The sequence below is a fragment of the Neodiprion fabricii genome, chromosome 7 (assembly GCF_021155785.1).
Source record: "Neodiprion fabricii isolate iyNeoFabr1 chromosome 7, iyNeoFabr1.1, whole genome shotgun sequence".
In the NCBI taxonomy this organism is placed as follows: Eukaryota; Metazoa; Arthropoda; class Insecta; order Hymenoptera; family Diprionidae; genus Neodiprion; species Neodiprion fabricii.
The window spans coordinates 3,097,549-3,110,096 of NC_060245.1; the positions used below are offsets into that span (position 1 = coordinate 3,097,549).

Sequence of the window (12,548 nt, forward strand, 5' to 3'; positions counted from 1 at the left end):
CTTTTCCGCCTCATGTTTCCTCGTTTTCGCATCTTATTCTTCGTGCAGGTAAGTCTCTTTCAAAACAGGTTTAAAATTCAGGACCTCTTGCCGTCAACGAAAAATCGTCGGTGTAAAAATTTTTTTCACCGTTTCGTTTTAACATGCCAAATAAAACTGCGTAATTCTCGCGGTACGAAACTTTTCGAACACCGTGTACAACGAGCATTGAACAGATACACGAATGATCACTCACGATGTTAAAAATCTGATTAATAATTCTCAATTGCGATCGTAAATAGAGCTCAATATGATCGAAGGTTAAACTAAACTCTCGTCAATAAATAGTCGTAAAAATAAGATCTGCAGACTACACTGTTAAAAATTTCTGTATGAAACTTCCTGCTCTGTAAATTCACCATACATTTACAGTTCATTTAATTTACTGGTAAAATATATTTGCTGCACAATTTAGTAAATTCAAATTACTTTTCTGTATTTTTCGTACAAATTATAGTAGAATCAAAAAGTTTCAATGTAAATTTAAGACAATCACATAATAATTTTACGTTACTGCACCGAATTTGTAAATTTTAAGCCTGATTTTCGTAAAATGACAACACTTTTGTACTGTAAATGTGTACTGAATTGACAATAATTTTTAACAGTATAGTTTCGGAACAATGCGAGAAGTTTTCAAAACTAGTTGACTCAGCGATTATCGACGTTTACTTGAAATGCGATTTACGTGCGTAGCGTTAATTTTTTTTTTTTTTTTTTATAGATCTTGACAAATCTCACGAAACAATGTTCAGAATTAATTGTAACCTTTTGAAACATTCACACTCGGTATTCCGGGATCATAAGTAGCGAAGCAGCAAGTTCAAGGCTAACTATGGCGAAGAATCATCTCCAGATATCATGGAATTCGGTGATAGAACACAAGCGGCGCTTTTTTTTTCCTCTAAAGTATGTCGACGTCGAAGAAGGGGAAACTTCGCTAGCATATAAGGATCCCGAACGGTGAACATCAGGTGAAACGGTTAATCAAACACGACGCAGGCGGGAAGCAGATTGATATCTCTGACTTCTATCCCCTCTGATGAGCTCCTCGAGTGCCGGAGTTTTGTTATCGTCGAGCAAACAGGGTAATATAAGAGGCAAAAAAGGCAATGGTGGAGTACTCAGTCAGCCGAGTGTAACGCGACAGGCTTCTGAGAAGAAGAATACGTTGAGACCAGCGTGTAGATATCGGATATAACCCGGAAGTGGAACTGTGGACCGGAAGCCGACGCTACGTTTTTTCATCCGGCGATTTTTGCTTCCGGTTGAAAATCAAGAGATCGGACGTTCGGCTTGAGGATGAAGATTTTGACCGGTTGGAAGGCGTGCTGTAAGTGAAGCACTGGAAGTGGAATTTGTTGTTTTTTTTTCCCTTTTTTTTTTCAAATAGTGGTGCGGTTTTTGCCAATGGATTTGGTCACCGAGAAACTTCTCGTCTAAGATATAATCAGGTTAATTTTTATACGCCTCGTTAGATGGACTGTGGATGCCGGACCATGATTTTTCCCATTTGTAGAATTCGAAAGTGTGCCAACTTTGACTATACATCGCGAATATTATTACGCTACGAAGCGCGTATTGAACATTCTTTTATAGACGACCGGTTGGAGATGTTTTGCAATGTTGTTATTCCTCGGTTTTTCGTCGTTCTCTCATCGGTTATTCGTAGACTCGCGAACACCTGCGAATGTACGTTTGTTCGGTAACAGTTGTCACTTTGACGATAAGTGCAAAATAAATATATTCGAATTCAATGCCAGTGATAAGACAAAAGATAACGATTTAGTTTGAGTAATTGTAACCCGTGTGAGTTTACAGACTCGGCAACAAATTTCGCGGACATAACAGATACGACTTAACGTATTTTGAATAGATAACGATGTGCATAGAATGAATGTTGAAAAAGGAGTATAGAAGAACGGTTACCTAATTGTTTGGAATAACTTTGACGTCGAGTAGCTAACAAAAACCATATGTCAGATTGTTGTTAGCGAATAAAAATCGTGATCGGTTGAAATTATTCATACTAAATCTAGGCCGATCATTTTGACGAGTTGCGTTGATGTTCTAGAAATATTTTCTCCACAAGTTGATGTTGTTTTTTAGAAAGTGATAAACGGGAAAATTATTCGGTGAAAAGAGTTCTTCGTGGATGAAATTCCACTGTCGTCGTGAAATTGAAGCATCAACCGGTTTTACCATAAATTCAATTCTTTGCCATGATCGTCACCGTTATATGTCTGTTTTTGAAAAGGCGCCCCGGTGTCGCAAAGATGGATATTTGCGCTAATGGGATTTCTGGCAATAACCAACGCTTACGCGATGAGGATATGCCTGTCTTTAGCCATAACGGAAATGGTAGTGAGCGAGGATTCCACCGACGATACGGTCGACGAAACGCTTTGTCCTGCCGATAACACGACGACGACGTCGTCAAGCAATTCGGCCGGAACCTACGATTGGGATGAATCACTGCAGGCAAGAATTGACACAGAGTCAAGTTAGAAATATTTTGGGAATACTTTCGATCCGCAATATTGCAAATGAAATATTTAGATTTATCGTACTGGAAGTATCGTACTGTTGGAAACACGCTTAAAGAGGCAATATTTACAGACTATGCCAAGTTTTATGTTTCCCACGTGTTCGAAATTGCAATACTCCCAGTACATTTCGATTTTTACATTCCAAATATGTTTTAAATTGCAATATTCCTAGAATCTTGAAATTTCCCGCATGCTCCAAACGTGTTCAAAGTTACAATATACTCAGAATGTTCAGATTTGGATGTTGACAACATGTTTCAAATCGGAATATTCCCGGAAATTTCGGATTTCCACATGTTAAACATGTTTGATATCGCCAATTCTCAAAACATTCAGAATTTCATTTTCCCAAAATGCTTCAAATCGTGATATTCCCAGAATATACCAAATTTTCTTTTTCCAAACACATATGAAACTCCAATCTCCCCAAGATACTCAGATTCCCATATTTCAAACATGTTCAACATCTTTGAAACTGAACTAGTTATACTCAAATTCTCAGGGTCCTTTCCTACGTCCCAAACCCTAATATACACTGAGAGAAATTTTTAGTACCGGTTACCGCTCAGTCCTTAACTATTTTCATTTTTTACCGCAGTCGAAAAATATAGTTCTAGGTAGAAAATGAAAATCAGTTTTCTAGCTGTTACCGAAAGTCTAGTATACGTTACTATTCTTTCTCATTACGATCACTGTTACTATATTTTCTGGCAACCGTTGCGAAAATTTAACGTTCGTGCAAGAATAAATTGACGTTAAAGCCTTGTTTAACTAAAAAAGTAGAGACAATCTCACAAACTGATTTTGCGTTGCAATTACCAAAAAAGTATCGACGATACCGCAAAATGGTTGCGCGAACCTCGTTTTTCGTAATTCCAACAATAATCAAACAGTTTTTTTTTTTTTTCAACCATACCTGTTTCACACAATTTTCATATTTACTATAACAAATGAAATTCTTCTCAGCGTATCGACAAACCTCAAACTTCTACATTCCCAACCCATTCCTTAAACCTCGCGTACCTACTCAACGATCTGAGGTAAAATCCTTCGGCTTCCACCAATCACGTCCATAATCTAAACCAGACGTCCCAATTATAACGACACGTTTTACTCCCCAGGGTATCATCCTATCGGCGTTCTTCTGGGGTTACATAGTGACGCACATACCAGGCGGTATGCTGGCAGACAAATTCGGTGGTAAATACACCCTGGGTCTGGGTATCCTGTCTACCGGAATCTTCACCCTGATAACACCTTTGGCCGTGGAATGGGGTGGTTCGACGGCTCTGATAGTCCTGCGCTTCCTTATGGGTCTTGGCGAAGGTACGACCTTTCCGGCGTTGAACGCGATGCTTGCGCACTGGAGTCCGCCGACTGAGAGGTCGCGGATCGGTTCGCTGGTCTTCGCCGGTGCTCAGATTGGAACGGTCTTCGCGAACGCGGTATCGGGTAACTTGCTTCACTACTCGCCGATCGGCTGGCCGTCCGTCTTCTACCTCTTCGGGGCGATCGGTGTTCTCTGGTTCCTGGTCTTCGTCCTGGTCTGCTTCAACACACCGGACGAGCACCCGTACATATCGGACAAGGAGAAGAACTTCCTTACAGACTCGACCAACGAACACACTCACAAAAAGATTCCACCACCCCCCTGGCGCCACATCCTAAAGTCCGTACCTCTCTGGGCCCTTGTCGCAGCCCAGATCGGACATGACTGGGGCCTCTTCACGATGGTCACTGACCTCCCGCTCTACATGAGCAACGTTCTCCACTTCTCAATCAAGTCCAACGGCTACCTCTCAGCTCTGCCCTACGTCGCCATGTGGCTGGCAAGCTTGGCCTGCTCACCGGTCGCCGACTGGCTTATAAACAGTGGTAGGATGTCGAGGACCAACGTCAGGAAGCTCTTCACCACCACTGGTTCCATGGGACCAGCGATATTCATCATCGCCGCCTCCTACGCCGGGTGTGATCGCGTATTGGTCGTCGCTCTGTTCACCATAGGCATGGGATTCATGGGTTCTTACTACCCGGGGATGAAGGTCAACTCGCTCGACCTGACGCCCAACTATTCGGGTACCGTAATGGCGATAGTTAACGGGATCGGTGCCGTCTCCGGTATCATAACGCCTTATCTTGTCGGCGTTCTGACGCCGAACGAGACGGTCGCTGAGTGGAGACTCGTTTTCTGGATCGTCTTCGCCGTCTTCACCATCACAAATATCGTATACCTTTTGTACGCAAGCGGAGAGGTACAGTATTGGAACGACCCTAACTTCCTGATACGTGAGCAGGAGGAAAGAAAGAACAATGCGGCCGGCGAGAAGAAGGAGAAATCGAAGAAGGAGGTCACGTGATTAGGTTTCTCGCCCACCTTCACAGTTTCTTCGCAGCTTCGAAAGCCAGTCATGATACCTCGTCGAGAACTGATCGTTCCACCATGTTCCACCGTATCCTCATTCGATTTCATCTGTGTATAGACATCTACATTATGTATAGTTGTTCAGAATTCGTGAAAATTCATCCTTACTTGTTTTTCTTTTTTGTACGATAAAAAAAGAAAGAAACAGTGTCGCTTGTGGTCGTTGTATGTACAATGTTTATATATTTATGAAAATAACTATAACGATGAGACCGGCGGCGTTTTTATATCCGCAAACAGAGTTAACTTCAGATAGTCGCGATAACTAAGCTGATTTTTGAATTCAGCACCCAACTACCTGTTTTATTATCTGTTGCTGGTTACTAGCTGTCATCGTTAACTGATTTCATGTATATCGGTTAATTTTCGTTGTTACGTTATCGCCAATAGATTGGCCCCCGCGTGTCAGAACACAATCTATACCTACATCGCATTTTTTTTTTTTTTTTTTCTTCATCCGCCGATGAAGATAATGTTATACAGTACACATGACGCATACTGTATTGTTCACATGATTTAAGCTGTTCGATAAGAAATATTATCGCCAATCGTATGCCGGCAGCTGTCAAACGCGTCTGAAAAGGCAATCAATATTGACGAATAACACACATCTTTCGTAGCATCAGATTGCAAAATTTAACGAGTCACGAAAATCATTCGATTAAATCGCTTCTCTATAGAGGTTTTACAAATATTAGTTATACTTTTATATGCCTTGACAAATTGCCAAGTCAACAGCTGTTTTGGGCCTAAAAATGATCTTACAAGACAAATCTTGTTCCGATTTTCTTCTCAAACTCATGTTTTGCTTTCCAAAACTGATAATTAGCTGGATCGATTTCTTCTCTATCGGAAACGTCCGAACGATAATATTCAAACCAGAGCAAATCTGAACCTATGACAATTAATAAGAGAGTCGAATAAAACGGGGAGGGGGGGTCGATATAATTTGACTATTTCGATGAATGAGACATCGTCTACCCTGGCTACCATTAGCGAGACAATTTTGAATATTTTATCATTGGAACAAAAAAAATAATTATTAAATCGTGTCCGAAAATCCCCATTTTGCCAAATGTGCGGGTAAGATGAGAAGGATGGTAAAATAATGAAAACGTATTGTGTCGTACAAACAAAAGTTACACTCAAAGTTGAGTTTACAGTTACGAAAAAGCTATTTATTATCGATAAAAATAGTCGCAAACGTAGCGTCGTCAACACTAAAACAATTTTTACATATATCAAGCTTTCGGCTATTTCGCGTATGATGATCATACAGTGAAATTGATTGCTAGACATTGTTATCGATTACACAGCGGGTTACCAGTGTTCTAATCAAAGCGGAGTATGGATCCGGTTACGTAATCTCCGTTTCAGGTTAATTCCCTCAACTGATATTCCACATCACGACTTGAAATCCTGTCGACAAAGATAAGCGCTAAAGGTGCGAGGTTGACTCGATCCATCGGAAATTCGGGTCTGCCAAATTTTCACTATTGCATTGGTTGTTTTTGACATCGTGCATTGGTTAAAAATATTAAAATCAGTCAATTACGATTTCAGATTATACTTGTCAATATTATTAGACGGTGTATGATTTTCAACAGCCAAAAACTACGTGCCGATAATCTGGATCGTTTCTGCGAACGAAGGCGAACGATCCGATCCATGAATTGATCAGAGATCGATTTCCGTTTCCGATGAAAAATTTAGCTCTCGTTTTTTTTTCGACCTCCGAGGAGGATTTCAAAATATCGTTGAGCCACAAATTCTGTTTCTTTACTATATTCGTTAGACGTAATCGTTTTTTAACCGGTAATATTCTCGTTTCTTGGATTATCCGCCATCTCTAAGAATTTAATGAATCGAAGTGTTTCGGCTTGAGTATAAAAGTAAAAAATATATAATGTAAAACAAGAATATTCATGAGGATGAGCTACGAATCAACTTCTCAAAGTGTAAAAATAGAAAAACTGGTTTACAGAGGAACGGAATTTTTTTCGTAGAAATCGGAAATGTCAAGTAAATGTACAGGATGTGTGACAAATAATCAGAAACGGAATGTCGGATAATGTAAAGATCTTGATCGTAAGAATACCGCTGTTGACAATTAATCAAAAGAAGAACTCTGAATAATTAACTTCTGAACTGAAATTCTCTCTAAATCATACGAATTGACACTGAAAAAATTATAAATTGGTAATAAATTTAATGAAATTCTATTTTCCTCCCACTGTCCTTTACAAATGAAAGAATAAGAATAATTTTTGTAATCTCAGTCGTGTCATTTAAGGGGAGGGGGTCAGGGTTTGCACTTTCGAAAAATCGAATTTTTTTTTGTCTTATCTCATTGTTAAACATTTCGAGAATATATTCCCAAAATTTTAAGTCGATCTTAGCAAACCTTTTGAAGTTTTAACACTCTAGCTCTGACAGCAGGTATGCAGCTTATTGACTTCTATCATTCTGGTCCATTATCCTGTTTCGAGAATATTTTATTTAACAAAGACAGGTAAGCAAAGCCATAAAGATATATTTTATATTTGTATGTATACTATACACTTTAGAATTTTTTAAAAGGAGAGACGAGCGTCAGTTTGTGATTTTTTCTCAAAACTACTTTTTCAAAGTCCGTGTTCACTGCCGTTTAAAAACTACTTGACCGATTCATTTCAAACTTGGTACACATTTTCTACATATAAAATACCTCCCCCCAACGTTTAGTTGCAAAATTTTTTTTTCACATTAAGGGGGTTTCCCACCCACAAAATGGCGGAATTTTTCCCGGAAAATAACAGTTTACACTTTAAATGGCCACCAAAAATTTTTAAATGAAAAAAAAAATAATCATAGAACGTTGGGGGGAGGATTTCATGATACTTTGACTAAATTTTAATGGTTTTTGATTTCAGATAATTTCCGACCGAGACGTAGCGAACACCGCAAATTGTTTTTTTTGTTCTAAGACGTTCTGGGACAAGCTCTGTCACCGGCTTGTTTTTCAATATTTCCGCATGAAAAAATTACGGAATATTGTTAAAAGCATACTTGATAACGTACAAAAGGTTTGAATGAATTTGCTCGATCCATACCTTTAAAAAAAAATTCACAAATGAAGTGTTTTTTTTTACGCTTAAACCCTTACCCCCACCACCCCTTAATTCCTTACCAACAGCAGTATCATTTTTCCGAATACCGACAACCGGCTTCGCGTTAACGTAACGCAAATTGTTTGTCGACAGGCGTTTTTTTTTTTGGCGGGTCGGGAAGCTTGTAAAGATGCAAAATTCCATTTTACGTAAATCCTCTAATCCCATAGATAGTAATGAAAATAAACAACTGATCCACGATCAAGTAACCGTGTTTAGTGTCAAAGTAGACAAATAAATTCCGAACAATGATAAGGAGGTATTAAGCTATTAGTACAGTAATTTATAATCTACGTTTATATTTTTCAGCCAATTCTTATCGAGGTCGTGTTTATTCGGCTATATTTATTTTTGGCTTAATTATATTACTTTTCCTCTACGATACTTTTCATTTTCACTCGAACGTTTACGATTTCTGCAAATTTCTCTTCTTACTCTCTTTTAATATTTTTGGTTCTCGTACATTTTTTTACACGTCTCTAAAGTGTATTCTTTACGAAAAAGGAAAACCAGTTTTTTTTTTTTAACTCGACCAGACTCGGTTCGGCTCGTAAAAACCGCGTATCAGACGGTAAGGTAGCGCCACAATCTGGCACGTGAGAGGAAGTTGGCAATAATCTTCGTTAAGCACAACGTCTAGCTCTGTAATTCAAGAGTGCTTCGTACAATCAAATGCTATGCCCAAGGAGCATGTGCTTACAGCGTGATCTTTAAGTCTCCGACACAACACTCGCGGATCGTGAGATTCGTTTGGCATTATTTTTCAACACTTAAACGCGATCAGAGAATACGGATTGAGGAAGTCGCACAGTGTTTATAACGGCTGTTTTAAAGATTTTTTTTTTTTTGGATATTTGTTTTTACGACAAACCGTTGAAATAAAATTTCTCATAATTTTTACATTATATTTATTGATATTTAAACAAACTTTGTGCATTTTTTCGTGACGAAATATTGAATTTAACGTAATGTATACTGTCCAATATCAACGTGTGTCAAAAAAGTGCAGCATATTTATTATACTTATGCGTATTGGTCGAACTATGATAATCGTGATCGTTTTGGTAGTTTGTATTTTACGCAAAAACAAATTGAAAATTGCATTTTTTGTTTCATTTCTTTATCTCGTAAAACAAAAACCACCAAAGCAATTATCATTATTCTAGTTCACGCTACAGGTATAAGTATAATAAACGTGTTGTAAAAAATTGAACAGGATCGGTCAAGTGCTTTTTGAAATATCGTGAGTCTACTTTTTTTCCGCATACGTTCCTATCAGGCTATCAGGCAGACATTAGGTTACATTCACTATTTCGTCTCCGAAAATGCACAAGGTTTGTTTAAATATCAATAAATATAATTTGAAAATTATGATAAATTTTATTTCAATGGTTTGTCGTAAGAAAATACCTACCCAAAAAAACCTTTAAAAAACAACCTCTACACTAGACGACCCCTTTCAAAGTTGAAGCGATGTATTTTAGTAAAAAAGTCACTATGCACTTTTGCCTCAAACTAAGAGTAAAAGGAGCGAAATGCATCATTTTCAAAGTTTAAAATCGTTGAGAATGGAAAATTTGAACAACAACGTGCGTAACACTTTTTTTTCTTTTTTTTTTTCCTTTTTTTATCACGTCTAACAAATTTGACAACTCAAAACAGGGTCAGTAATTAATTTGGCAAGTCATTCTTGACGACTTCGCCGAAACGATGGCAGGCGGGAAGAAACAATAAATCACTATTTAATAATTTATATTGACGCGAAACAGCTATAGATCGATAGATAGATAGATATATGGATGGATGAATAGACAGATATAGACAGATATGATACAGAGTGATTGGCGGCGGTAAATTCGCTTTGAAAATACGAAATCGACTTAATCGTTAACGGATTATACGACGTGGAGTAAGAATCCGATCGATGATGCGAAATTTTGTAAAGTAAGAGAGAAAAGACGGATTTGAGAAGTTGGAAAGATATTCAAAACAACGTCCTTGCAAACAATGACTCGATTATTTTAATCCGTCTCTTGCTCATCGCGGATTATTAATATGGTGGCAAAGACTTTGTCGGCGCGTTAATTAATATACGATACCTACACTCGCATATTATTTTTATTTTATATCTTTACGACGCACTCGAGTATCGTCGTCGATAATTACACGCCTATTAAACACGAGTTAAGGGATTCAGATGGGAAAATATTCCTATGTTTACCGTCGTGGACTCGATCAATTCGGAAAGTGTATCACACAGCCGCCTCACATATTATATCAGACCGTAATCCCGAAGTCGCGAATCAGCGAAAATAGGGCAGGAGCATTAATGGATTAGTTTTCCACCTGGGCGAAAAAAAAAAAAAAACAAATAAAATTCTCACCTTGTTATCGAGACTTTGACGAGGAGGGTAAATTCTTCTTTCTATTTTAAAAAAAGTCTGGCCAAAATGGCCATCGATCGATTCTGTTTCTCGAAATTTTCTAAAATAATTTCATGTTCGAATAACATTATCAAAAAATTTTTACCTAAATATCCGAAAATCTCTCGTCGCATTTTTCGTTATCAAAATCCTTACCCAACTTATCGTGGAAAGTTTCAAAAATTAATTATATAATAGATTGTTCGAATAACTTTTATTTCGAGTACTCGTTTTTTATATTGCTTTTCTTTTTTTTTTCTTTGTTCATAGTAATAATTACATAAAAAACGTTTGTTTTTTTTCCCCCTCAAATATTGCAATTAGCGGAAATTGTGTGTGACATTGAAAATTCCCGCATGAATTTTAATACCGACTTATTTATTACCGGTAATTTTTGATCCGTGATCTATAATTTTTATTTTATTTGTTTATTTTTTTTTTTTTTTGAAACTCGACAATGTCGATCAATCAAACTCATTCGTCGATGATACGTCATTTCGCTTCCTGTTAATATGGCAATGTGACAGTTTGTATGATGATCGATTACGCAAACATCGAGTCGAAATCTATTATCGGTAAAAACGAAATCTAATATTCAACGCTAATTAACAAACGATTCACAACGACGAAGTTTGATATTCATTCGAAGATACATTCGTATTTCGAATTTTCGAAAATTTCTACAACGATATCCGAATTCCAATAGTGTGCGAATATTATTTTTTACAGTCAATTTCTTTGTTTGCCTCGTCAATAGGGTTTAATTTTTTTGTATATCCGCGGCATTATGCACAAGAATTCGAAAAGGAAAAGCTCAATTTTCAAAAAAAAAATCTCTTACGAATACGAAAGCTTGAAAAGTTGAAAACAGGACGAAAAATCAGTTTCAGCGTGCAAAAGTTTAATTCTATAAAAAACGATACTTGGGATGGAAAAAAGTAGATACGATCGTTAGATTAAAATCAATGTCAAACGTAAAATTGTTATATAATCAAGACTTTCACCGATGAATTAGTTAAAGTTTCCGTTAAATTCAACCGTCCGTTATTATTTTTCCGCGTTTTTTTTTTTCTCTTCTTTCTCGTATATGACAATGCTCCGTTATTACAGGTTAGAGTATCGCGATTGTTTTTAACGCTGAGCATGCGTCAAATACGCATAAATGTACGTATAACACGTTCATGTTATCCAGGTACAATAACTTTGTGCAGTTGATTAGAGATAAAAAAAAGAAAAATTTATATCGGTGTTCGAAAAATTTGCTAAGATACAAGATCAGTAAATTACAGTAGATTGATGAGTATTTCTTTGTTTATGTATAACAATGAGATCATAGAATGCCTCTCGAATTTGTAATACGTCAGGAAATTGGTATTACCAGTTACAGTCTGTTATGAACCGCGTGCATTTCAAGCTTCAATCAATTTCATTCACGTTTAGTTTCACTTTGTCGGTGTTCTATTCTTACCTCACGTGTACGCGATTGTTGTTCCTGTTTATACGATCTACTGTATCAAGTCTGTAAGAGCTACGCGTCTGTTTTTTTTTTTTCATTAAACTTGCATATTTCAAGCTTCAAGCTGCAATCTCCCAATTTTCAATGTCAAATGAAATTAGTCAGGCTTTAATTATTCGTTATTAACTTAGAACACTCAAGCCTCAGGTATTGAATATTAGTTTCAGATTCTCATAAATCATACTTTTGACCCTCCTTCTAAATTTTGATTTTCAAGGTTTCAATTTTAAACTTTTGTGTTAAATTTTATTGATTTCAAAGTTTTCAATGTCGCCATATATAAATTTTGATTCTCAAGGTATCAGTTTTCAACTTTGACGCTAAACTTTATTGATTTTCAAGTTTTCAACATCACTGCTGATCACCTCTGACAATATTCTATTTTTCGCGATCTCATGCACACCTGTCGCAGCATGAAACTGCGATCATTCGTTTGATTACCAACTTCCT

General features: G+C 37.2%; 1 protein-coding gene across 2 annotated transcripts; it reads left to right on the forward strand.

Annotated features, from left to right (window-relative positions):
• Window positions 1-796: 796 nt before the first annotated feature.
• On the forward strand, window positions 797-5,542 carry LOC124186702 (putative inorganic phosphate cotransporter). Of its 2 annotated transcripts, none has more exons than XM_046578603.1 (3): window positions 797-1,372; window positions 2,297-2,520; window positions 3,710-5,542. In XM_046578603.1, exons 1-3 carry the CDS (start codon window positions 1,342-1,344, stop codon window positions 4,943-4,945), a joined length of 1,491 nt encoding a protein of 496 aa, XP_046434559.1. In that variant the 5' UTR covers window positions 797-1,341; the 3' UTR covers window positions 4,946-5,542. The 2 variants fall into 2 exon arrangements, with proteins under 2 accessions (XP_046434559.1, XP_046434560.1); XM_046578604.1 differs by lacking the exon at window positions 797-1,372 and adding an exon at window positions 1,614-1,890.
• The last annotated feature ends 7,006 nt before the right edge of the window (window positions 5,543-12,548 follow it).

Bases quoted from the DNA above. Each gene is read 5' to 3' on its own strand.
- LOC124186702 (XM_046578603.1), top strand. From the start codon at position 1,342: ATGAAGATTTTGACCGGTTGGAAGGCGTGCT. The intron at 1,373-2,296 runs GTAAGTGAAGCA...GTTTTTGAAAAG, and splicing joins GACCGGTTGGAAGGCGTGCT to GCGCCCCGGTGTCGCAAAGA. The intron at 2,521-3,709 runs GCAAGAATTGAC...TTTACTCCCCAG, and splicing joins ATTGGGATGAATCACTGCAG to GGTATCATCCTATCGGCGTT.